The sequence below is a fragment of the Ixodes scapularis genome, unplaced genomic scaffold (assembly GCF_016920785.2).
Source record: "Ixodes scapularis isolate PalLabHiFi unplaced genomic scaffold, ASM1692078v2 PGA_scaffold0__279_contigs__length_252992795, whole genome shotgun sequence".
NCBI classification, from domain to species: Eukaryota; Metazoa; Arthropoda; class Arachnida; order Ixodida; family Ixodidae; genus Ixodes; species Ixodes scapularis.
The window spans coordinates 30252386-30277717 of NW_024609835.1; the positions used below are offsets into that span (position 1 = coordinate 30252386).

General features: G+C 44.3%; 1 protein-coding gene across 1 annotated transcript; it reads left to right on the forward strand.

The window, feature by feature from the left end:
• The first annotated feature begins 984 nt into the window (after positions 1 to 984).
• LOC8035532 lies at positions 985 to 11330 on the forward strand. The gene is made up of 6 exons (XM_002399664.5): positions 985 to 1133; positions 2173 to 2292; positions 5284 to 5465; positions 8626 to 8785; positions 10215 to 10364; positions 11189 to 11330. Exons 1-6 carry the CDS (start codon positions 985 to 987, stop codon positions 11328 to 11330), a joined length of 903 nt encoding a protein of 300 aa, XP_002399707.4.
• Positions 11331 to 25332: the final 14002 nt, after the last annotated feature.

A 25332-nucleotide genomic window follows, 5' to 3' on the forward strand; every position in this document is an offset into this window, starting at 1 on the left:
TGTCTTGGACTGTAAATATAAGCCAAAAATCTTACATGAAGAGGCTCTCGGGATGGGCTGTTGGCCCACGTCCAAAGATATGTGATGATTAACAGAGTGCTGATACTGGGTATGTGCTAGAACGAGCAGTTCTGATTTCTCTAGGGGAGAGTGAAGACCTACCTGTGCGAAAATGTGCACTCCCTGCTGCAGAGTTGACTCAAATTCCCCAGGTGACCCTTGGGTGCGCCAGACGGTGAGGTCGGAATTTTGCCAACGAAACTACGTGGTTATTGAAGGATATAATATCGATCGGCATGGTTTTATAGGTGAATTGATTGAACAAATACAAATGATTAATGATGTGAGTGCAATGTGGTACTGTGGTGCAGTATAGGTTCAAACACTTAAAAGATTTTACCATGCCTTACGACAGACGGCTAACATTCCTTACGCAAACATTCCCAGCGCAGAGTGTAATTATTTTTACTTTTTGCCAGATATTCACTGTGCTTAAAAAAAAATAGGCAGAAACGCGAGTCCGTCTGTTTTGGGTGAGGAAATGCAATATTCTATACCTTAGCACGAGTAATTGTCGTGCGTTTCATATGAAACCTGGCACATATGCTGTTTTGCAACTCGCTCTGAAGCCGCCATATCTGTTCTTTGATAACCGGAACTGTTTGAGAACAGCTACGCGTACGTTGCAAGACCGCTCCGAATGCATTTCGTATTGTCGCAATCCTGTATCCTTTTTTCACATCAGCTATGAAGCTATGAAGATATTTTTGCAAGAACGCTTCAGTAACGCTAGTATCTAAACCAATATATGTTTTGACAAAGACACCACCATATTACCTTTCCCACGTTAACCAAACAATAAAGCCGCGCAAGTAATTTTTTTACGACATTTATTTTGGAACGTTTTGTGAACATAATTGTCGCTTGAGTAACTTGTGTCTAAAATTTCGTGTCGTTTCAGCAATTTCTCCATCGTTGCCAAGAATGAGGTCGCTTGAAAATTGGTACCTCTGCGCTATGCTGATACTGAACACGAATATGATAAATCTTCTGAAGCTTGAAGTCCAGGCAAAGGAGCAGGAGCTCACGCTAAAAGCACGAAGCTTCAACATCGCCGATGAATTTCCCAGAATGTGCGTAGTGGTAACTAAACACACTGGGTCGTGGGAAAGTAACGCCAAGCTCCCCGTATGGTCGCCATTTTGGTCCTTGTAATGAGCGATTTCTCCATGACCTCTCAATTCCTCGTGAGCCAATCTAAGTTCGCTGGTGTCGGGTAGCTTTATAGAGGCATTTTTTGTATACCGAGATTTTGCTGTCCACACACCGGCGAAACAAGCGCACATCTTCGCACCACCACCACGTGCGGTGTCGGTGCTTGGAGGAATCGAAAAATTATCTTCCTTCTTTTAAATATTCAGGAAGAACAATATAATTAAAAAAGACCCATGGAGATGGGCATGAATAATAAGTTGATTGCCTACACAGTGCCAGAGACGCATATATTGGCGATGAACGCCTTCAGTACGATGATGCTCTATGACTATCTTGGTGCAACTGGATTACAACGACCCTCTCGAAGCATCAAATATTAGAAGGGGCCGAAATGTCGATTTTCATAGCGATGGAGAACGATTTGTCAATTGCGAGTGTTTGGTCGTCTGTATGTTGGTATTTGTTTGTGTTCGGCTAGCAAGAAGGGAAGGCAATGGCGCTACTTTCCCAGGATCCAGGGACTTTAGTGGTGACTGTAGTACCGCTCCAACGAAAACGACACAAAACGCCCAATCGTATAACAAAGTTCGATGCACTTCAACGTTACTCTGCGTTTACTTCGCGTTGTATAGAATGCATCATCTAACGTTTTATTTAAAAAAGACTATATTAACAAGCAAATAACCATTCTGCCAAGTAACAAACGTATATTTCCCATATCCCCTTTTACACATTCCATTTTTTAATCTTCACTGAGTATTGTCACTTAGTGTCCTTGAGTGATTTTTTTATCTTCTTCCAATCCGCATTTCTTTCTTATTAAAGTTAACGAACATGTTCAAAATAAAGGACAGCATGCAAGTTTCAAATTTCGCAAGATGCCCTAAGAGACACGCAATGCTTCAAAGGGAACGCATTGTAACATCGTAGTCATTTAGATCGTTTTAATAAATGCAGGTCTGGGCCGGGTGTCAGCAGTCGCCTCATAACAGATATTCACGACGGAGGTCACAGGTTGGTAGACTTATCTCAGGATTCAGATGGTCAGGTGCTCCACTGCAATGCCTTCGGAAGCAAGTGAGTTTGTGGCTAAGAGTTAGAGACTGATATTGTCCCCATCTCCTTCACCCCACTCCCTCCTTTCCAACATTTAGGATAGATGTGGGAAAGGAGAGGGTGTAGTGAAAACTCAATTTGTATTTGTGTCACGTGACGTCAATGAATGTAAAGTGACTTAACGTCGCATGATCTGTACGCCAATTAAGTTTCCCCGCCACATTGAGCTTGCAAATTGGCGCCGTGTGACCTAAGCACCCAGTCACCCGCAACTTTCATAGACATCACCGTCTTGGCGCTGGCACTAAAAAAACATTTGGACTCGTGTAATTTTATTCCACAAGTCATTATTTTTTTTATTGAGTTTTAGGGTTACAATCACAAAATTAGGAATTTCTACTTTTCTTGACAAAAGGATCGCAATGTTCCCGAGGTTTGCAATTGCCTGGTTATTATAGACCGCAAATCAATCAAAAGTTTGATATAGCCTTCAAAACCTTTTATTCAACGGAATGTCCCTGAACGTTTGCCACGTATCGGGCTGACTGTAAGGGGAAAATTTATAAAAGGTTCTTGTTTACACCTTGAAACAACGTCTGTATGTCTTCTAAATAATTTTAAACAGTCGCATCTTAAATACTGCATCTAAAGCCTTATAGGACTTTGTAAATAAAAGTTGCTGCCAATTTTTTATCTCCCAAAACGATTGTTCTGTCGATAAACATGCTGTCTCAGAAAACGACACAAAGTGGACGAGCGTTAAGGTTATTTGTTCAGGAGAGGGCAGGCTCATTGAGGTGAGAGTCTCGATATTCCGATAATGCCGATGATCAAAATTTAACTGAAGTTACCAAAAGGCCGAGTGTCAAACATTTCGCTGACCGTAAGCTAAGAATACAGATGCACACTTATTCGCAAAACGCCGTTGTCATTTTTTATATCAGAAGCGTATATACAACACATTTTTTACCAATGCGTTCGCTGCCGATTTCGTGAGTGCCTATCACGACGTTCACTATAAAAGGGGCTTTTAGCAAACAGTTACCATGATCCGCGTGCCGCACTACCGGAGCATTTGAAGCATGCATTTAAGCGTGCGCCCGGGCGATACCGTGAGCGCGGGGCTTGCGCCTAAAAACTTGCTTCAAAGACTCCGGTAGTGCGGTACGCGGAACACAGGAACGATTTTCTAAAAGTCCCCAATATTTACGATCCGCTTTCCAAGCAACATTAGGGACTTCTAGCACACAGTTACCCTGTTCAGCGTACCGCGCTAGTAGAGCCTCTCAAGCATGTTTATGGCCGCGTGCCCCGCGGTCGCTTCAAAGGCTTCGATAGTGTGGTACGCGAAACACGGTAACGGCTTGCTAAAAGTCCCTATTAAGAGATCAAGGATGCCTTTCTGCGGCGATTAGAACGGCACTTCCTTGGAGCAATAAAAAATATCCATATAGGCACTATTTCTTTCAGCATTTCTGCGCTTTAAGCAAACGTTCGCCAGCTCACTTTTCTTCAAAAGATGGTGGCAGTCCAAACCGGCAATAGCCCGAAACAGATGTGAGCGAAAATCGCGTCGCATCGCGCCTCCAAGTGGCGTAATCATAGCAACCGTCGCTGAGACTATCACGGAACGGCATGGTATTTGAGGTTCCTACGGTAACGCCGCTTGGCCACGCGACGCGACGCGATTCTTGCTCATATGTGTTTCACGCTTAACAATAGAAGGATCGCAACGAATGGTGCTGCTCAGAATACGATGATCATTGCCCCCGCACGTGTACGCCTCCACGGGCTGCGCAGTCTATGCTATGAGAAGTAATAATCGAGCCCATAAAGACCGTGCTGTGCTAAGCAAGAAGACCCACTAATGTCACCATTTACCGATAGCACCGGAGTGACCAGACCTAGTACAATAAATGTGTCGTATGTACTGTTTGGAAACATGAAAGACGGCGGAGAAGTCTAACGTACTTGGTGTGTGAGTACTGTCTCTTCCGCGGAGGAGATTGGTAACGGTCGCACATTATTGTATTCATACATTCCCTCGTTACATATACCTATATTTTCTCTCTCAAAAGATATATATATGTATATATAAACGGAAGGAGTGAGGATTGACAAGTGCAGCCGTAGTAATGCACACACATATATATATATGCACATCTCATTTGCTTTTCTAATCACATACTGAGCTCGTCGTTCGTTGGGGCCCATGTATCCTTCACTGTAATTGTTGTTTTACAGTTTGCCGTGAAAGGGAACACACTGCCTTGTGTTAGATTGTGGAGATTCGCTTTATAAACGCTGATGAGACACGTTAATACCCCAATACTTTATTTAAACAAAGGAATGTTATTTGTGCAATCAAATTATTAGAAAAATGCAAAGACCAATCCCATGCATTCAAATACTATATTTTGTTTAGATAAAGTTGAGTTATTTTTGCTTTACCAGCACGTGTTCAGTTGGATATCTTCTAAAACCAAGCTGGCAGGGTGCTGAGATTAAATGTTTTTACACAGTGAAGATAATTATGCATTAAACATTTGTCTGCTTTTTTTTTCAAAACATGGGCAAGAGAAACTATTCTTAAATTCGAAGTTTATCTTTATTGAAGAATCTGCTGGTAAATCGGCTCTCACTGTTCGCATTTTTGTATTTATGGAAATCATTACGTTGAATCTCCAAAATAAACTTTAAGTTTGAAGTCCCACAATTGGTAGAACTTAAGTGTTCTCGGAATAAACTTGAACACCACGAAAATGGGAAGTTTTTGCAAGTTCTAAAGTTTCAGCGACTTCTGTCATATCCTTCGCTCTAATTGAAGAAAAATGATATGTCTGATTGACATTATGCGCATGACGAAAACACTCAAGCTCGAGTAGATTCTACCACATTATAGTTCGATCTTGCCGCGTATTACTGTCCGTGTAAGCATTACATTGGAACTTTCGCGCGCCCCAAATTTCAAGGAAGATAAATTAACAGGTTTATATCTCTTCATTTTTTCAGGGACGTTATTGACACCATGTTAACAGCGGTTTCTGAGAACGCTATCACGAAAGTGACCAAGGACGAAATGGACCAGTTTGTGAACTTGTGCGACAATCCTCAACTACACACCACAAAACAGGCTCCCAAGTCAATTCTGAATTTTCTCAGCAATATTTTGCATAGATTCGTCATATATCCAGGTATGAAACAAGAAAAGAACACACTAAGGAAATTGCATTAACGCATATGCGTTCTGAATTCGACCAGAAATGGTAAAGATCACAAAAAAGGGCGCGTGAGTCGTTATACTTAATACAGGAGCTTTTGATATTGGTTTCATGCATTCAATACGCCACGTATTGAATGCATGCAACCAATCTCAAAAGCTCCTGGATCTACTCTGTACCACAGTTAACTCGGAACACCAATCATTCCTATGTTCTCGTTCAGTTGAACCAATGGAAAAGGTGAACAGATTCATATTTTGATGATCATAAACTTTCAGTGGCAATTCGAGAGGAATATTCCCTTGCTACTCAAGACTAGCCATTATGGGGCGGTACTGTTCGCCCTTCCCACTCGTTAAAAATTCCGAGGACAACTAAGCACTTCTTATGAGTTTTGAATGCGAAAGCATGAATGTCAATCTTCCGCTTCCTTAGTTTGTCTGCAGTGTACTGGCATGGACGGCCATGTTTCGCTACTGCCGAGGTTGCGGCCGGCGGCCGCAAATGGCTATCTAGAAGCCGTTTCGCTCCGCGAATGTAAATTTAAAACATTTCTTTCCCGTTCTTATTTTTTTCTTTTTTTTTTGTATAAGACGCCGTTGGCTTTGCTTTATGGGATAGTTAATGTTTTTTTGTATTAAAACAAAAACTTATACCATTGCTTGCTGCCTCAAGTGCGTCGCGAGGTAGAAGTCCGCATGCAGGAGATTTTAGAGTGTAATACGGTTTATAGATATTGTTTCGTGTTTTCAAAGTATACTACTGAACTCCAAAAAGTAACCCCCAATCCGGTTTTATAAAAGTCGGGGAAAATCGAAGAACCGCAAAGTAGAGCTCTCAATGAATAACATTATATATAAAAAAAGACAAGCTTCGCATAAACAAAGTTTTGTCTTCGAATTTATTCTGTGTGCTCACTAGATTTAGCTCACGATGAACTGTCCGTGAGTGTTATCCTTTTTTTTTAAGCTAGACACATTGTCCCGTTTTCTCTACTTATCGGCAGGGCTCTAGGGCGTTTTAATTCTATTCGAGTGGCGCGTACGTCTCTGGAACGTGAAAGGCGGATCGGACAGAAACAATTGCCACCAATAAACACCGCATCTCTAAAGAACACAAATCCCGAAAGGCACCCGGGATTCAATAAAAAAAAAATAAACCCCGAGAACACGGAAACCTATTTATCAATTGCATAAGCCTCGGTCCACTTGGGTCTACTTTCCGGCAGAGCAATTCGGGACCAAGCCCAAGTGTGATCTGCGCAGGAAGCTTCGTGAATGAAAGAAAAGAAATATGTTCATCGACAAATAATGTGTCACGACACCGAGCATCAAGCCACAATATAAAATGTCATACTCCTGCCACGTAACGCTGCACACAACTCTGTTTTAAAATACTATCATCTTCTTTGGGGTTGGGGGTACCTCAATAATTACTAATATTAACTGCTCTTCCTCCAAAAGTTGACGTTGAGAGGCGCATGTAACGTACTATACGACTTCCATACTACCAAAACATTTACGACCCCCCAGATAATCAATATTTATAGATTTTATCAATACCGAGTATGTAGTGGTTTTAAAATCGAACATAAATAAGGGGTCTAAGCGTTTCTGCAAAGCCTTGACATTGCTGCTGGTAAAAAAAAAATGGAGGACGTTTATATTCTTTAACTCCGATTTAGAGCGCAGCTCTTGAGGAGGAGGGGGGGAGGGTGCTGAAGATAAGGTGTGCCCCTCCTCCTCCCCTCCTCCTTCTTTCATGCGCGAAACGCGCGTCATCACGTGCAGCTTCTGCGCGATGCCGAAATGTCCTTGTGGTGCATTATAGGAAAAGTCCCGTAATGCACCGCGCTGACGTTGCGGCATTGTGACGTTGCGGCACCACGCCGAAACGGCACCGCGGTGCACTATGGGAAACCTCCTATAGTGCACCACAGGGTTACGCCGACGGTGATGGCGACGCCGACGCCGTTCAAGCCGGAAACGGGTGCCTAAGAGCTGCGCTCTAAAACTTACCACCGTGTTCTGAGGATCCTCACTTAGTGAGCACAAATGGCTCGGTTTACGCTCTCACATTTATTAATACGAAAAAATTAACTGTCTTATGGAGCGATCCGGCGTTATCACCTTACCTTTTGAAGCCGCGCAAAACGGCACCTAAATTTCCCTATCCCATGGAACGAAGGCTGTAAGCTGTAGCAGCCACCCCATTGGCTGGCGCGCAGTGTAACTCCAAGGAACGCCACCCCACAGAGAAGCCCTCTCTATGGCGGCGCAGCGGCCCGGCCGCCGGTAAGAGGGAGCAGACGGCCGCAGAGCCAGGTGAGCCTGCCCGGGCAGACTCCGGAGGGCTGCACGGCCGAGCTCAGCAAGGGGCGCAGCTTGTGGGAATACGCTACGTGTACGAATGTTCTCGCATTTTAAACAATTTTCGTTTAGATCACATGTTAATCTTGAGGGCGCGATCTTCTCTTCCGTGCGTTCCCAAGTGACAAAGACGCATTTCGGCACACTTTCTCGCCGTAAATTTACAGTCGGCTTTAAAAACGAAAGCGAAGCTTATTATGGTCACGCTTCTAACGCTGTGATGTCTGCTATATTCGCGGTCGTATAAGGACCGCATCAGTGTTCTTGTCTGCTATATTCGCGGTCGTATATGGAACGCAAGTTCGTCTGCTTCTTTTGCAGGGGTTGTGGTGAAGGATAGTCGGTAGACACCAAGGCAGCTTGCTTTGAGGTCTACCCACTATCCTTCAATCAGAACCAATCAGAGCTCGGAGTCTTTCTGGAGTCACCGGAACTCCTGAGCAAGAAGCAGACGACTTGCACTCCGCATTGTTTCTGGAGCGATAATAAGACATTCGGGAGCGATCAATATTCGATTCCAACGGCTAAAACGGCGTCAACTATTTGCGTCACTGGAGCAACTTTACTATCGGCGCCTAATAATTACCACGTTTTGTAAAGATATAATTGATTTCATTAAAGTGGCGAAGACTGGATATTTTGATTTGACTGCGAGTCAATAGTTAGCACAGCTAACAAAGTCAAAGTGCGGTAAACACGGCTTGAAGACCGGTTCCAGGCACGATGACCCAATTCTTGTTCATACTGTCACGTATCTATTTCAGGGACCAAGTGGTGCGGTGAGGGAACTTTAGCCAAGGACTACGACGACCTCGGAACGAACAGGGAAGTCGACATGTGCTGTCGAGAACACGATCACGCGACCGATTACATCAAACCTTTTCAGAAAAAGCACGGCATCAGAAACTGGGAGCCGTACACGATGTAAGAACATGATGTCCAATGCCCACTTGGTATATGCTGAAATGAACCAGCAATTGCTTAGAGCGTGAACATTTGAGACAAAGTATTTCCAGATCTATTTAGAGATAAAAGTATAATTTTTATACAAGCAGTAATGAGCCGTGATTAGTTGTTCGAATCTATTCGTGCCGTTTTAATGATAGCCTTCATCGAGCAAAAAAAAGTCAAGACATACCGTTGTTTTTTTCAGTAATAGTAAAAGTAATGTAATATTAAATTTTTGCTGATTTTCAAAGCTGCCGGGTTACTGCGCTTTTTGATTGAATATACTATTCACATATTCCTTATAGGACTACAATCAATTTGCAATTAACCTATTTTTGAAAGCCCCCGGTTTGAAATGCATCAGCAGAGAACGCGGGTACACTCCACGAGAGTTGGCACGAGCCCCTGGCTTGAAATCTGTTCATTCCAGCTTGTGAATCCCTGGAAGACGAACATCTGTTTTCACACCAGAATTTCCGTGATCATGATTTAAAAAAGAAGGTATTTTATAAGTAGTGTACGTGCTTTCTGTAAATACTGAAAAATCCCGATAATTATCTCGGGCGCCTGTTTTATCCTAATAAATGAAAACCTAAAAAAATGGATCTTTTTAATAAAATATTAATAAAAAAAGTCACACTTCGCTGGAATACAATTTTTATCTACACATCTATTTTGTGCTGACCTGGAACACAAACGTACTCAGCTATCTGCTAGGCTGCCTCCTTCTTTAGAACCGCATACCTTATAAATTCCCCTTCTGTTATGGACAGTTGGCGACGTTTTCTAAATATTTAGATCACGCGAATGTTTTCTTGAGTATGGTGATTCCCAGGCCCGTATCCGCCGTACCGTATATTGATACCAAAAGCTAGCGAATCTCTGGGGAAAATAAATCCCGAGAAAAACACTCCGGAATTTGAAGAAAAACGAACCCCGCAAACAACTAAACCCTATCTATAACGAGAGATTTTTATGGTAGCATTCTTAAACGCTACTCGACTCCGACTTCACCTCCACTCAGTCGAGCGTGAGCGGAGTTTCGCTGACGTGCTGAGGCACCGCGGATGCATCACAGTGAAAAGGCGGAGAACTTTCGAAGGTTTGAAATAGTCCGCTATATATTCAAATTTTTTTACCGAAAAGCAAGCTTTAGGTTTTGTACATTCGTGCACTAGTTCTGTTTCGGCGCACTAAACAATATGCGATTAGCAAAATCTACATTTATAACAGTTCAAAAATGTATTTTATTGTCTCTTTGCGCATACGCGAAGAACAATGTGCTCAAATGTGGTGTCCAGGGTACCGAGCCGAGCCCAACTGTTCCATCGCAGCCACGTATCTACTCGTCAAAAAGTGCAACGTATGAGGCCTGAAGATAATTTTTGTCAAACATTTCTTTTAGAACGAACTGCGAGGACGACTGCAAGCTCTACAACTGCATGAAGAATGTCAACAGCTCGCTTTCAAAAGTGCTCGGGGTGTTCTATTTCAGCGTCGTAAAAATGAGATGTTTTGCTTACGACTACCCACTAATGTGCACCAGCTATAACCGGTACGTATCATGTGCAATTTTAGATTCCTCCTTGGCTGGCAATCCCGTACGGTCTACCCGACCTCAGAGAAAAGGTCGATAATGTTAGGGTCATCAAGGCAATATGCAAAATGACCGAAACTCCGTGTAACAAAAAAAAAATAGTTACCTCCATTTAAATTAATATACAAGGTAGGAACTTTGTAGACTTTATTATTTATTTTTAATCTCCCCAAAAAGAATATATCTGGACGAAATGCGCATATTTGTACAAATGTGAGGCTTGGAAAATTTATTTATAGTAGAAGGCATGCGCGAAAAAGGACGAGGACACCACAGAGATACGTACAACAGAAACAAACAAATGGCACAGCGGCATTTGTCTCTTTTTTGTATGTATCTCTGCTGCGCCATCATTCTTTTGCTCTCTTGCCTACTATTACTTTTTTCCGATCGATGTTTTTTCGGTTACGTCTTAACTTTGTGATTCTGCGGATGGATGACATTCTAGCAGTGGTACAGGAGCGAACGAAGAATGGCAGATGGGTAAACCTAAATTCGGTCAGTTGAACGAAGCATGAACAGCAATGGGCCAGAACGCCGCGATGACAGAGACGTCTGCGCTTGCATGACCTCGTTGCTGGTCTTTGCAGAGGCAACTGCAAGGATCGAGAACAACCCGTCGCAATCCCAGGGTACTCCTTTAACGTATTTTGTCGCCATTTCTTGGATACCTCAAAGCATGAACAGTAGCGGAGACTAATGACCCCAGTTGTAGACAAGTTGCAGGCACCAAGTGGCGCCTGATGGTGCGATAAAAGTATACAATTACCGTTCAATTGCAGGTTCTATATTCCTCTGCTGACAAAACGGTGCAAAAAGTATGAGCCGGACACCTCTAAACCGAAAGCATGGGCTATCTTCACTCAACCGAATTTCCTCGAAGTACATGGGCCAAGGATTTGCCGGCAATTGACTAGAGCGTAAAGAAGCATGTGACCACGAGTCTTAAAATATTAAAACATGAAAGTTATTCATATAAAAACATTAAATCATGAGACGCTAGACGAAGCCGCACTTTCTCTCGCACAAGTTGATTGACAGCATTGTAGAGTACGCTTGAAGCAGAGTATGGGAGCCTGGAGACTAATATTGAATACCACGCAAAACCCAACAAAAAAATCCTTCCTTCACACCTATTGTAGAAAAAAGAGTGGTAACACAAATTATATTATGTATTGCTTGACGAGGATGTTGCGCAGACCACCTTGATACTGCTTTTATGCATCGATGTCGCGAAGATGGTCGTGCGTAGCCTCTCAGAATTAAAACCCTGCCAAAGTTAGCGCTCCAGTAGGAGCGGAGCGCGAAGTTCGCATCTCTTGCGGTTGCACTTCCCAGCAATGACACCGCTATTTAGCGGCTCCCCGTTTCTTCTAAACCACATGATTGTTCTCTTCTCTCTTTCCTCCTACATACTCTCCCACCCGTATATGCGATAGCGCTCACTTGGCACCTCCTGTAGTCATTAGTTTTATTCAATTATAGGGACTATCGGCAACCCTAGAATAAAGGTAGTATCATATAGTATATCGCAAAAAAATACAGGCATAAATGTAGCAACACTCCACTCATAATTGGTGTACGTCATCATAGTCGCTCTGTAATAAACATGATCATCTGCCTAGCGAAACACAATCAGAAAACACATAAATATTATTTTCTCTACTAACAAAAAACCAGAACATATAGCAGAAGAAAATAAATATCATTACATGTAGTGCTTTTGGACGCATTTTATCTAACTATAATCTTAAAATTCGTGTAAATTGTTCAGTAAGTATAAGAACGAGATAACTTCATGCAGTAAAGTTTCACTGCGTTCGTTTGAGTAAGTTAACAGGTCTTACGTCGAGTTTTCACCTGGAGTCACCGGGACACCTGTGCTTCGAATGAAACTTAGCAACCAATTTAAAAAGTAGAATGGCACTCATTACAAGAAGTACGGAAGAGTTTGTTACTTAAGTTTCTGTCACTTGCGTAATATTCCAAATTTACTCGATCTCACATCAATGTAAACTATTTGTACATTTTCTTTAGAAAACCTACTCAAGACCATTGTCGCTCTATCGGTGTAATCACGTGATATGTCCTGCGGGATGAACTCGGATTTACTCGACTAAGATATTTAGTACACAGCCAACATAGCACAGTTACATTTTTCATTAGATGTGGGCCTTAAAAAGGATGCGGTGCTGGACTTTCTTTAGGAACTTTATTTAGGTAGTCAACCAGAGGCTAGTGCGGAGGGTTGGTTGGACATAATACTTTGTAAACCTAAGGCTTACGGGTTATACTGAACCTTCAATCTTCTGTCATCTTCTATATATAAACCAGTTCGATATTTAGACCCGATTGATCCATTTATTCAAACGAAAGCTTGCTTCACCTGTCACACTTTACACGCTTTACCACACTTCATGAATTTTACTCCGTGTATGGCGTTGTTTACTTTCAGGTTGTCGCAGGCCTACTTTTCTGTCACTTAGTTAACTCAGTGGCACAAAGCATCAAGCAGCGTCACTATTGCCTGCAAAAAGAAAAAAAAGAGGGACGCGCTGCGTTCTTGCGGTGGTTGTTAACGTCACAGTCGCTGCCCTGCTGCGAACTTAAGACCTTTAGTCACTACTTTCACCCCCGTATCGGGGTTCATAGAACGGATCCTCATACCCGTATGAATTCTCATATTTACTCAATTGTGCTGCAGGTAGCACTGTGGAACAGCACTCGTACTTCACTGGCCGAATAGTCATTCAAGACCGGGGAGATGACACTAACTTTCACCCGAAAAATTATCTCCTGCTACATAAACATTCCCAAAACAAATTTTATCTTGTGTGGGCTTGGCAAGCAAAAGAAATGCGACTTACCAGCAGACTTGAATTGTTCTTTGCGTTTCATTCTTACCAACACAAAACGACAAAAAATAATATCTATCCCGTCATGCAGCTTTTTGAAACCACAGACAGAATTTTATTTTGTTAATCCAAAAATACAGCAAGTTGGATAAAAATGACGATAATGATCCCTAAAGAAGGGGAAAAAAGGGGAAAAACGACAGACACAAATCGGCAAACGCACCTAGGTGACTGGTGTGCCACTGGAAAAATCCGCCTGGTCCTGGTATCGAACCGGGCCTCTACATTTCCAGGGGAGCGCTCTACCAACTGAGCTAACCAGGAGTTAGACGTCAGTAGAGCAAACGGGTTTTAACAGCTTCCACCAATCTAAAACCCGTTTGCTCTACTGACGTCTAACTCCTGACTTGCTCCCTTGGTAGACCGCTCCACCAAAAAATGGAGAGGTCCCTGGTTCGATGCCAGGACCAGGCGGATTTTTTCAGTTGCGCACGAGTTGCTTAGCTGTGTATGGAGATTTGTGTTTGTTTTTTGTATCCCTTGTTCCCCTTCTCTAGTGAATATTATCGTCGACATATTATTCGTTTTTGTTGCAGAAAAAAGAAATCTCAGTTCTGGCCTGCCTGGTCCACCAAAAATGCCGACTGATTCCCACCAGATGGAGTCGCTCATAACTCAGTACCATTTAATTTCGTAGATGTTCACGCATCAATTATTTTCTCGGCCTTGATGTGTCCTATCAAAGAGTGCTGCGCTCGTCTAGCAGCGCAAGCTAGCTTCGAGACAGTTGCATCCCAGCCGAATTTGACATTACACTCGTCGCACAGGCTGTATATCAACCCTGAACGTTACGCTGGCGTACTTCGTTCTGCGTCATGGTGATTCAAATAATGCAGTTCAGAACGCTTTCATTTTTTTTATTCAGTTGCGAACAGCCCGATCGATTGACAAGCCGACAACAACCGAACCGGCAGTATGGCCGAGATCCCTTCCACTTCATAAGGCTCCGACCCCCTAAACCCATTAGGGCGGTCTTTTCCTCGAGCCTTTTCCATTCAGTGCGCGCGCACAATGAAGCGGCCTGCCCTCGAAGCGTGACGATAAAAAGCCGGAGCCGAAAATCCGTGCCTTTCCTTTCCAGACCACTGGGAAAAGCAGGCAAATCTTTATTTCTTTTGGGGGTTTTGTATGGCTGTGCGAACGCGCCACTGGCGCCATCTATTGCAGCGCCACCCGCCATCACGCACTCCGAGACGGATGCAGTCCGCCGATTCCCCTTCGCGTGTCTTCTCTCTTCACTGCCGTGGATTTTCCTCGGTGAGCGCGACGTCCTCGGAGGAATCCCCGCTTTGGTCGGCGAGACAAAAGAGCCGCTTGTTCTTGGGGAGGAAGACCCATTTCGGCACTCCGTACTGCGAGATTAACTGCTCCGAGTGCCTGGAAAAGACAACGTGGGACAGGCTTAGGGGCAGACTAAGCGCGCGGTGGCTGTCTTACGAGGCATGGCGTCGAGCTCGGATCTAAGTGTTCTGCGCAGTGTGCTGGGGTATGCTTATAGGTTGTGCACGCTCAGACGTTTGGGGATTTACTTTTCGCGGCGATGAACTGGAAAGACCAAGAACTGAAGGACGATTAGTACCGTACTCTGCATGATGGTCGTGCGGCCATCAGGCACAACGAATTTCCAGGGAAAAAACGGATTTGTATCACGCCTATCCCTTTTTCACTAAAAATTTGTTTGAAGTAAAATTATAGCTGAGCTGTACGCGTTATGGAACAGTATAAGCATTCACCTATTTCCAAGAGCGTATTACGTGCGATAAATGACTGGTTTTCAGGCAGGTGAAGATCACTTTATGAATCGCGTTGCTGTAATCCCGGATTTTCGTGAGATTTCTCACAATCTGAAGGCATGTGCGAGGCAGTTTGGAGGGAACACAGTCGTTCGTTTAAATTTTAGGTTAAGTAAACTGACGTCTTTTCAAACAGGCGTGAATTAGTGCAAAAAGTCCCATGGGAAAAAATCGGTATGTTACCAGAATGGTGTAGTGTACGATATACCATTGGAGTGTGGGTTTGAGTAGGTAGGCCAGACGTCACGCTGTATCAATGACAGATTAAACGAAAAACAAAATGTGAAGAACAATGCACAAAACTTGGAAATCGCAAAACATATTCATGAATGTAACAACTGCACGGCGCTCTGGTCGGAGATTAGAATCATACACAAAGGGAGAAACGCTGTAGAGATAGAAGTAAGGGAGACTTTGCGGATAAAATCTCTAGGCATCTGTGTAAGTCAGGCTTCGCTAAGTTCGGTGGCACGCGACATTCTAAACACAAATGTTTCAGTGACGACGAACTAGGACGGTGAGTTACTGTGGCAACCAAGCTAGGACACAAGGCTCGCGTAACCTAAGAAGTTGAGCTCTGTTCAACTTTTAAAACTAGTTCACACAGCACCGTTTTCTTACGTTGCGTCTAAGTCACAAAAAAAAAAAAAAACTCGTGTCTCGAATGTCCGTGAGAGGTGTACACCCTCGAATTGGTAGCCACGCTTGATATGAAGCACGGATATCCCGGTGGCTTGCAGCTAAGCTTACGCAATGTAACGTAAGGATACGGGTAAGGATACAAGGGCGTTTGCTTACGATTTCTTACGCCATGTGAGAAGTCACCGGGATATTCGTGGTTCGTATGTCATGTGCAAAGCTATTCCTTGGATCGGTCGCCACGCTTGTTCGCGACGTAAGGGGCCGTAACGTAACGTAACGTAGGAAACCGCCCTTGCGTGAACCGACCTTAACCGTTACTTCATTCGACAATTATACGCGATATTTTTATTGTCTTATAGAAAAATGCCGGCATACATAGTTCTCTAATACATTTCACGGCGCCAGTTACAAAAAATGGGCGAAAATGGGCCCCATTTTCACACTGACATTTGCAGAAAATCACTTAAAACTTCTGAATAATTTTACATTTAGTTCTGAGACTTTGTTATATGGTTCAGACCGCTAGCGCTAGATTCTGGCGGAGATTAAACGTTCGGCGAATGCGTGATTTATTTTTGCGGTGAATATAAGTAAATATATGGCGGGGGGGGGGGGGGGGGGGGGGGTACACGCTGTATATTTGCATGGGGAAATGTTCGAAAAAAAATAACAAATATGAAACCTATTTTCTTCAAAACACCGCTTTTATTTGCTTCGTGTTTTATTAGTCAGAACGTATGATTGTGCTTATCAGGAAATACAAATAGAAAATAAAGTATTTTGTTTGTATGACTGCAATTGAATCAATTGAAACCTTTAAGTAGTGCGTTGTGACAGAGTTCTCGCATTCGTGATGATATTCTGGACAATATTGTGGCTATAATATGCTTAATCACCTCAAGATAATTCTTAACACGTATGTCTAAAAATACCTCAAATTATGTGGAATGCGAAGTAAAAGTTATTTTAATCCGAAATCAGCTTGCTGTTTTCCAACTAACATTTTACAAGATTTATGATTTATTTCTGGTTATATACACACAATGCAACATTTAATTAACATTTCATGATAGGTGACGATAATACCTTGGTAAAGGAAGCAAATGTATTTAACACATTTTAATTTGTAGAAATTATATCGAAATTTTATTAAATTTAATAGCTACATTTGAGCTTTCTGATGATACCAAGGTAAGTAAAATATCTTCAATAGTCATTACGTAAGAACCTGCAGAACGTTACTAAAAATCCCCAAACGGGAGAGTGTTACACATTTTGTTCTATTATATGAAAATATTTTTTTAGAGAGCAGCCATTATAGACGCCCGTTTCCGGCTTGAGCGGCGTCGCCGTCGCCGTCGGCGTCGGCGTAACCGCGCGATGCATGATGGGTACATTTCCCCGCTAAATTTAGCGGAAAATTTTTCCCACTAAATTGAGGGGAAAAATTTCCCCGCGAAATCTAGCGGAAAATTTTCCCCGCAAAATTTAGGGGAAAAATTTCCCCGCCAAATCTTGAAAAACTTTCCCCACTAAATTTAGCGGGAAACTTTTCCCGCTAAATTTCACGGAAACAATTCCCTGCTAACTTTAGCGGAAAAATTTCTCCGCTTAATTACCCCGCCAAATCTAGCGGAAAATTTTGCCCGCTAAATTTAGCGGCAAGTTTTCCCCGCTAGATCTAGCGGGTTCCCCGCTCAATTTAGCAGAAAATTTCCCCGGTAAATTTAGCGGAAAATTTCCCCGCTAAATGTAGCGGAAAGTCTTCCCCGCTAGATTTAGCGAAAATTTTCCCCGCTAAAGTTAGCGGAAAAATTTCCCCGCTAAGTATAGCGGAAAATTTTCCCCGCTGAATCTAGCGGAAACATTTCCCCGCTAAATTTAGCGGAAAATATTTTAGGTAAATTTAGCGGAAAGTTGTTTCTTAAATGAGGGCGAGCAGGACAAGAGGAGGGGCTCTTCGTACCTTTCCCCTCCTCCTCCTCAAGAGCTGCGCTCTAATTCGGCGCTGCAGGGAGTTGTAAACTGCTTTCATTTTTTTATCTTATTTAACATGATTAAATTTATTCTCGAAGTGTCAAAGAATACTTCTAGTGCATTGCTTAAGAAGCGACAAAATAACGAGGGGCCAACTTGCGATCCTCGACAGGTGAGAGACATGTCAGTTCTGGACTCGGCCGCTTAAATAGTAAATAACATGGAAACAATAAAATCTGCCAAGCTTGCCTTTTGCGTTCTCTTTCATTTCAAGAAAAAAACCAAAGATTATATATTTTTTGTAAAAAATAAGTTACCCACCCCAAAACTGTGCTTGAATTCAGACGAGATCATCCAGACACTTTTTTTACACTTTGATAGCAATATCATATGAATGCACAAAGGCGTGGCAAAGTATCGAGTATAATAATGATAATAATAATAATAAATTTTATTCACATCATAAACATAATACATATGCAGGCCCGCAAAAGCACTGGTATGCTTGTATGCGGGACCTGGCGTCCAGCGGGCTCCTACGCTGAAATCCTCTTATTGTCTGCATTACTGGCACACATAAAATAAATACATGAATAAATTAATAAAAGTCAGACGAGAAGAAAAGAGAGAGAACTCAGTGGAGTGCTAAAGCAGTAAAGCCAAATTACATTTCAAAATTCACACACCACTCTTTTAATTCATATTTGACTTGTTTCAGTGACTCCATGTTATAATAAGTGCCTGGAAGCCTATTAAAATAAAATGGGACGTAATATCTTTCTTTGCGCCTAAGTGTTCGTTCCTTTCCTAGTACGATTTTAGAGTTGCTCTTATAATAGTGCTTTACTAAAATAACATAACAGTGTAGTTTCTCTATGGATAACAAATTTAAGACATTCATTTTCCTATTAATTTCCAACTCAGAGTAGGCTGTTCCCTAAGTAATATTAATTGCAATTTTATGTAGTATCTTGTCAAGTTTTTCTTTTTTATAATTAGAACACACTCCATATAAAGAGATCCCATATCGGAGAATAGACTCACCCAGTGCAAAACATACCCTCCTTCGTAATGACAACGTCGCTACCCCCCCCCCCCCCCACCCCCACCTACGCATCCTATACAAATAAACCGAGACCACACGCATTCTTTTGATGAGATATTCTACATGCTCCTTCCATAGGAGATGTTGATCTAGATGTAATCCTAAATATTAAGTTGTTGTTACATAATCTAATGCTACACAACTGCAACGTGTGCAGTTCTGTGAATGGAGAAATAACGGAGTGCTAAAATGTAAATGTTTCTACGGATTACGAAAACATATTAGTTTTGTCTTACTTGGATTCACAAAAATATGATTAACAGAAAACCAGCTCATTATTATTTCAATATCTTTCTGAAAAATGGACAATGCACTTTCTTCATCACTGTGCCCTAATATCAATGCAGTATCGTCTGCATACTGATACAGACGGGATGTACACGGTAGAGTTCCAATTTGGTTTACATAAATATTAAATAAAAGGGCTCCCAGTACCGACCCCTTAGGTACTCCCGAGTTGAGTGATGTTAATCTACTTTTAAACTTGCCAATTTTGACCAACTGATATCTGTCTGTGATATAGTCTCTCAAGAACGCGTTAAAAGGACCTCTGAAACCCATATTCCTTAGTTTTATTAATAGTCGCTCATGATCAATCGTTTCGAAAGCATTAGTTAAATCTAAAAATAGGGCTAAAACAAATTGATTCCTATCAAGACTGTAGTTTACATAATCTAAAAGATCTTCCAGCAAAAGTTCAGTGCTTCTATTTTTACGGAATCCATACTGAGACTCATTTATTAAACAGAACTTCTCGCAATACGATGTCATTGTGTTAAAGACAAATTTTTCCATAATTTGCGCTATGATTGGCAATATTGAAATGTGTCTATAATTCACAATTTTTTTTTACTGCCATTTTTATATAATGGTCTAACAACAGCTGTTTTTCATTCAATAGGAACTTGCCCTGATGAGAGTGACTCGTTTACTATTTTTATTATAACGTCTTTTAATACCTCAAAATTATTCTGAATGCCCCTTAATCGAATGGAGTCATTCCCCGTAGGTTTTGACGCTTTCATGTTCTTTATTATGCATCTAAAATCTACCTCTGTCATCTGAGGCAAATAAGCTGAGTGCACGCTATTCCCGTAGCTATTTGATTCTTCTTCTTGATTTTGTAGTAATTTTCTCAGATCCACAATCCCTTTAACAAAAAAGTCGTTAAATTGGTTACATAAAGAACTGATATTGTTACTGCCGAGAGCTTTTTTAATTGTTTCATCTATATTTTGTTTCCCTTTACTTCCCGTAATTTCCTTTATCCAATCCCAAGTTTTCTTTGGATTTTCCTCGCATTGTTGAAATTTAGATGCATAATGATATTTTTTTTGCCAGTCTTATTTTGGCAGTTACCTTATTACGTAGTTTTTCTAAACTCTCCTTTAATTATAGGATCATCTGGTCTTGCTTTACAAATGTTCCACAACCTATCTTTTTCGCGGCATAGTGTCAATATTTCGTCGTTTATCCAGGCATTTTGTGGATTTCTTTGTCTTATTTTTACTGTTTTCCAACACATATCGTATATCGACCTCAAATTATTCGCAGGCATCTGGTAAGTAGTAATGCGATCAAAATCAAGGAGGGAGGCCCAGTTATATTCTCGTATCATTTTGTCAATCTTATTATTATCAAGAATGCGCCTGTATACTACACGATCGGTTTCCTCAGTACTAACCCCTATTGTCGCCAGAGCTATAAAATAATGATCAGCAACTTTTTGTCTAATTACACGAGAAAGCATTTTAAGATCACCTCCTCTAACAATAATATGGTCAATACACGACTTTGTTATGCGGGATCCCAAGTATTCTTCCCTAGTATAATCTGTAATTATATTTTCTAATCCAAAACCTGCTAGTAAATTCAGATAATCAGATACACCGTACTTAGCAGCATTCATTACATCTATGTTCAGATCGCCAGCAACAACCAAGTATTTGTTGTTATTGAATTGTTTAAAGATTTCAGTTAATTCATCGAGAAAGCAAGGTATGTTTGCACTGGGCGGTCTATATACTGCACATATTACAAAAGATAACTCCCGATTTGACACACGAAGTACCAAAACCTCTGCGTGGTTACTAGAAACTGCCACTTGATCGGACATCCAAGAACCTTTTATAAAAACTAATATACCACCACCTCTTCTTCCTTCCCTGCACTCCGAAAACAATTGAAACCCGGTCAAATTGAAAGAACTTACCATTGTTGAGTCAATATTGTCACGGGTGGTGACTAATAAACAAGAAATAAACAGGAATAAATAACGTTTAATGTGGCGAACTTGTGCCAAAAATAAAGAAGGAGACAGAAGAAAGCAGAGCGTCGCGGGCGTCGAAGTCGGCGTGTCAGCAGAATCGAGCGCTAGGGCGAGACTGACTCGACAAGGTCGCGGGCGGCCTCTTATCTAGAGTGCGCCGCTATCTCGAAGATTCGGCGAAAGCGGTTCGAGCGTCGCGTGATCGGGGCGAGAATGAACACGTACTTTCTAGAAAACAAAAGCAGGGATAAATGATAGAAGTTACGTGCGGTACATGAATAAACGGGAACTTTCTGGAGGACCGTGACCGAGCGTTTCTTTCTCAGCCTTGCGCGCGGCATTACTCCCCCTTTAAAAGTGCATCGCCCCGATGCAGTGTAAAACAAATCAAAATAAAAAAGAACGATAAACTGAAGAGTCTTTTGGAGCACAAAAGGTCCACAGTCCTATCGAGCGTAGTACGGCTTCAGGCGCACGACGTGGACGACCTCAGGTCGTGGTGGGCGGCGTGACGATGTTCGTGTTCCCTCGGGCATCACCTCGTAGTTCAGCTCGCCGAGGCGACGAAGTACCTTGTATGGTCCAAAGTAACGTTTCAGCAGTTTCTCACTGAGGCCGCGGCGACGGATGGGCGTCCAAACCCACACCCTGTCTCCGGGCTGGAAGTGAACGTCCCTGCGACGAAGGTTGTAGCGGCCCGCGTTGGCGCGTTGCTGGTCTTGAATCCTGAGTCGGGCGAGCTGGCGGACTTCTTCGGCCCTTTGAGCAACCACCTGGGCGTCGTCGCTCTCACTGTCAGCTGGCTCATGGGGCAGCATCGCGTCCAGCATGGTCGTTACTTTGCGCCCATGCACCAGTTGAAAGGGCGTCACTCCGGTGGTCTCTTGTACGGCCGTGTTGTAGGCAAATGTGACGTACGGCAACACCTCGTCCCATGTCTTGTGCTCCACGTCGACGTACATGGAGATCATGTCGGCGATGGTTTTGTTGAGTCTCTTCGTCAGCCCGTTGGTCTGCGGGTGGTACGCTGTGGTGCGACGATGGCTGGTGTGGCTGAGACGAAGGACTTCTTGCGTCAGCTGGGCCATGAATGATGATCCACGATCTGAGATCAGGACTTCGGGAGCGCCGTGCCGGAGGACAATGGACTCGATGAAAAACTTGGCGACTTCAACAGCCGTTCCTGATGGAAGGGCTTTTGCCTCGGCATACCGCGTGAGATAATCGGTTGCGACGATTATCCATCGGTTTCCTTGCGTCGACGGTGGGAAAGGTCCGAGTAAATCCATACCGATTTGCTGGAATGGGGCAGATGGCGGCGCAATAGGCTGAAGACGTCCTGCCGGTCTCGTCGGTGGCTTCTTCCTTCGTTGACACTCGTGGCAAGATCGGGTGTAGTGGTGTACTGTCTTCGCAAGCTTGGGCCAGTAGTACTTTTCGCGTATCCTCGCAAGAGTCCTGCTGTAACCAAGGCGTCCCGCCGTCGGGTCATCGTGGCATGCTTGAAAAATTTCTTCTCGAAGACTGGAAGGGATCACCAACCGCCACGCCGTGTTGCTGTCGCTGAAGTTCTCCTTGTACAGTACGCCTTGTCGGATGGAGAAGGTTGGCAGTGTTCGAACAAAACCGCGGGGAACGGCGCTTTCTTGCCCCTCTAGGTGTTCGATGAGTGCTCGCAGCTCAGGGTCGTCTCGTTGGAGTGCTGCCATGTCGCTTACATCCAGAGCGCCGAGGAAACACTCATCGTCGTCCTCTTTGGTGCAGGCAGGACCGGCCTCGACTGGGGCCCTTGACAGGCAGTCGGCGTCATTGTGCTTCCGGCCGGACTTGTACACCACGGCCATGTCGAACTCCTGCAGTCGTAGGCTCCACCGAGCGAGGCGTCCGGAGGGGTCCTTCAGATTCGCCAGCCAGCAGAGCGAGTGGTGGTCTGTGACTACGCGAAAAGAACTTCCATACAAATATGGGCGAAACTTTGTTATTGCCCATACGACAGCGAGGCACTCCTTTTCGGTCGTTGAATAGTTCCTCTCCGCTTTAGACAGCGTCCGACTTGCGTATGCGATGACTCGCTCGGCTCCGTCCTGCACTTGGACTAGTACCGCACCCAGTCCGGTGTTACTGGCGTCGGTGTGGATCTCGGTTTCAGCAAACTGGTCGAAATGGCCAAGAATCGGGGGCGTCTGGAGTCTTCGTTTGAGCTCGTCGAATGACCTCTGGTGTTCTTCTGTCCACTCGAACTTTACGGCGTCCTTCGTGAGGTGTGTCAGCGGTGCGGATAGCTTGGCGAAGTCTCGAACAAAGCGCCTGTAGTAGGCACAGAGTCCGAGAAATCTTCTCACGGCCTTCTTGTCAGACGGCGGCGTAAATGCAGCTACGGCGCGGGTCCTCTCGGGGTCAGGTAGAACACCCTTGTTGTTCACGACGTGGCCAAGGAACTTTCGTTCCCCATAGGCGAACCGACACTTTGTTGGCTTGAGTGACAGGCCGGCGGTCTTGATGGCTTGAAGCACGGCTCGAAGTCGTCTGAGGTGTTCGTCGAAATCTCGTGAGAATACCACGACATCGTCCAGGTAGACGAGGCAGCTCTGCCATTTCAGACCTGCCAGCACGGTGTCCATGACGCGCTGGAAGGTGGCTGGTGCTGTACAAAGTCCGAACGGCATCACTTTGAATTCGTATAGTCCGTCGGGAGTGACGAAGGCAGTTTTCTCCCGGTCACGCTCGTCGACTTCAATCTGCCAATAACCACTCTTCAGGTCCATCGACGAAAAATATCGGGAGTGGCGCAGTCGGTCTAACGTATCATCGATGCGGGGGAGCGGATAGACGTCCTTCTTTGTCACGGCGTTCAGTCGACGATAGTCCACGCAGAACCGCAGGGTTCCGTCCTTCTTCTTTACAAGGACGACTGGGGACGCCCATGGGCTCCTTGAGGGTTGAATGATGTCGTCGTCGAGCATCTCCTGGACTTGATCTTGAATCACTTTCCTTTCCTTTAAGGAGACCCGATACGGCGACTGGTGGACAGGAAGTGCGTCGTCGTCGGTAACAATGCGATGTTTCGCCATTGGTGTTTGGAGAATCTTTGATGTCGTGGCAAAACAGTCACTGTATTCGGCAAGGAGATCAATCAGTTGCCGGCGCTTCGTAGCTGGGAGCTCGGGGTCAATGTCGAGCGGCGGCGGCGTCGTGCTTTTCTGCTGTGGCGACGAGGTTTCCTCGGAGATTGCGGTGACCACCGCTGGCGCTTGAAGCTCCTCGACGTGGCCCACGGTGATACCCTTCGTTAGGTGCTGCGGCTCCTCTCGAAAGTTCGTCACAAGAACAGTTGTACGTCTTTCTTGGAGATCCGTTACGCCTCTTGCGACGCCAATTCCTTTTTCGAGGAGCAGTTGGACGCTGCCTTCCAGAAGAGCTTCACCGTGCATGGCGGCGTCGGCCATAACGGTGACGAAAACACTCGACCGCGGCGGTAGGTTCACATGGTCGGCGATAACTCGGATCGCGGTTGATGTTGTGTTGGTCTCTACCGGCGGTAAAACAGGTTTCCGCAGCGTCAACTGGTTTGCCCCGAGGTCGATGACGGCGCCATACTCGCAGAGAAAGTCCATTCCGAGGATAACGTCCCTCGAACAGTCTTGCAGAACGACGAACTTCACAGGGCACGTTTCACCGTGGATCTCGACGCGAGCAGTGCATCTCCCGACTGGCGTGATGAGATGTCCTTTGGCGGTTCGTATTTGGGGTCCATCCCACGGCGTCATGACTTTTCGCAGGCGGCGAGAGAGCCTCCCACTCAAGACTGAGTAGTCTGCTCCTGTGTCCACGAGTGCCGATGAGTCGAGGCCGTCAATAACAACGTTTAAGTTGTTGGACACCGAAGCAGGAGCGTCGTTGTGATGCGTATCGTCGGGAGAGTGGGAGCGCTCCGTCGTTCGTGGAGGCTCTTTACGTCGGTCGTCTTCGGCAACTCCACCTCCAGGGGTTGCCGCGCCTAGTTTCCCCGGCGAGGAGCGAGGGGCGACAGGCTTTCACGTCGGGGTCGGTGCATCGGCGAAGCTGGACGTCGCGGTGACGGCGACCGGAACTCTCGACGGGACGCAGGCTCGGGGGACTGGGGTCGTCGCCGGTACTCGTCGATCTCCCGAGGAGCGTTCACCATACCGGGGGCGCGGGTCGCTTGGGTGGAATCCGCGCAGCCCGAGTCGACGGTATGGGCATC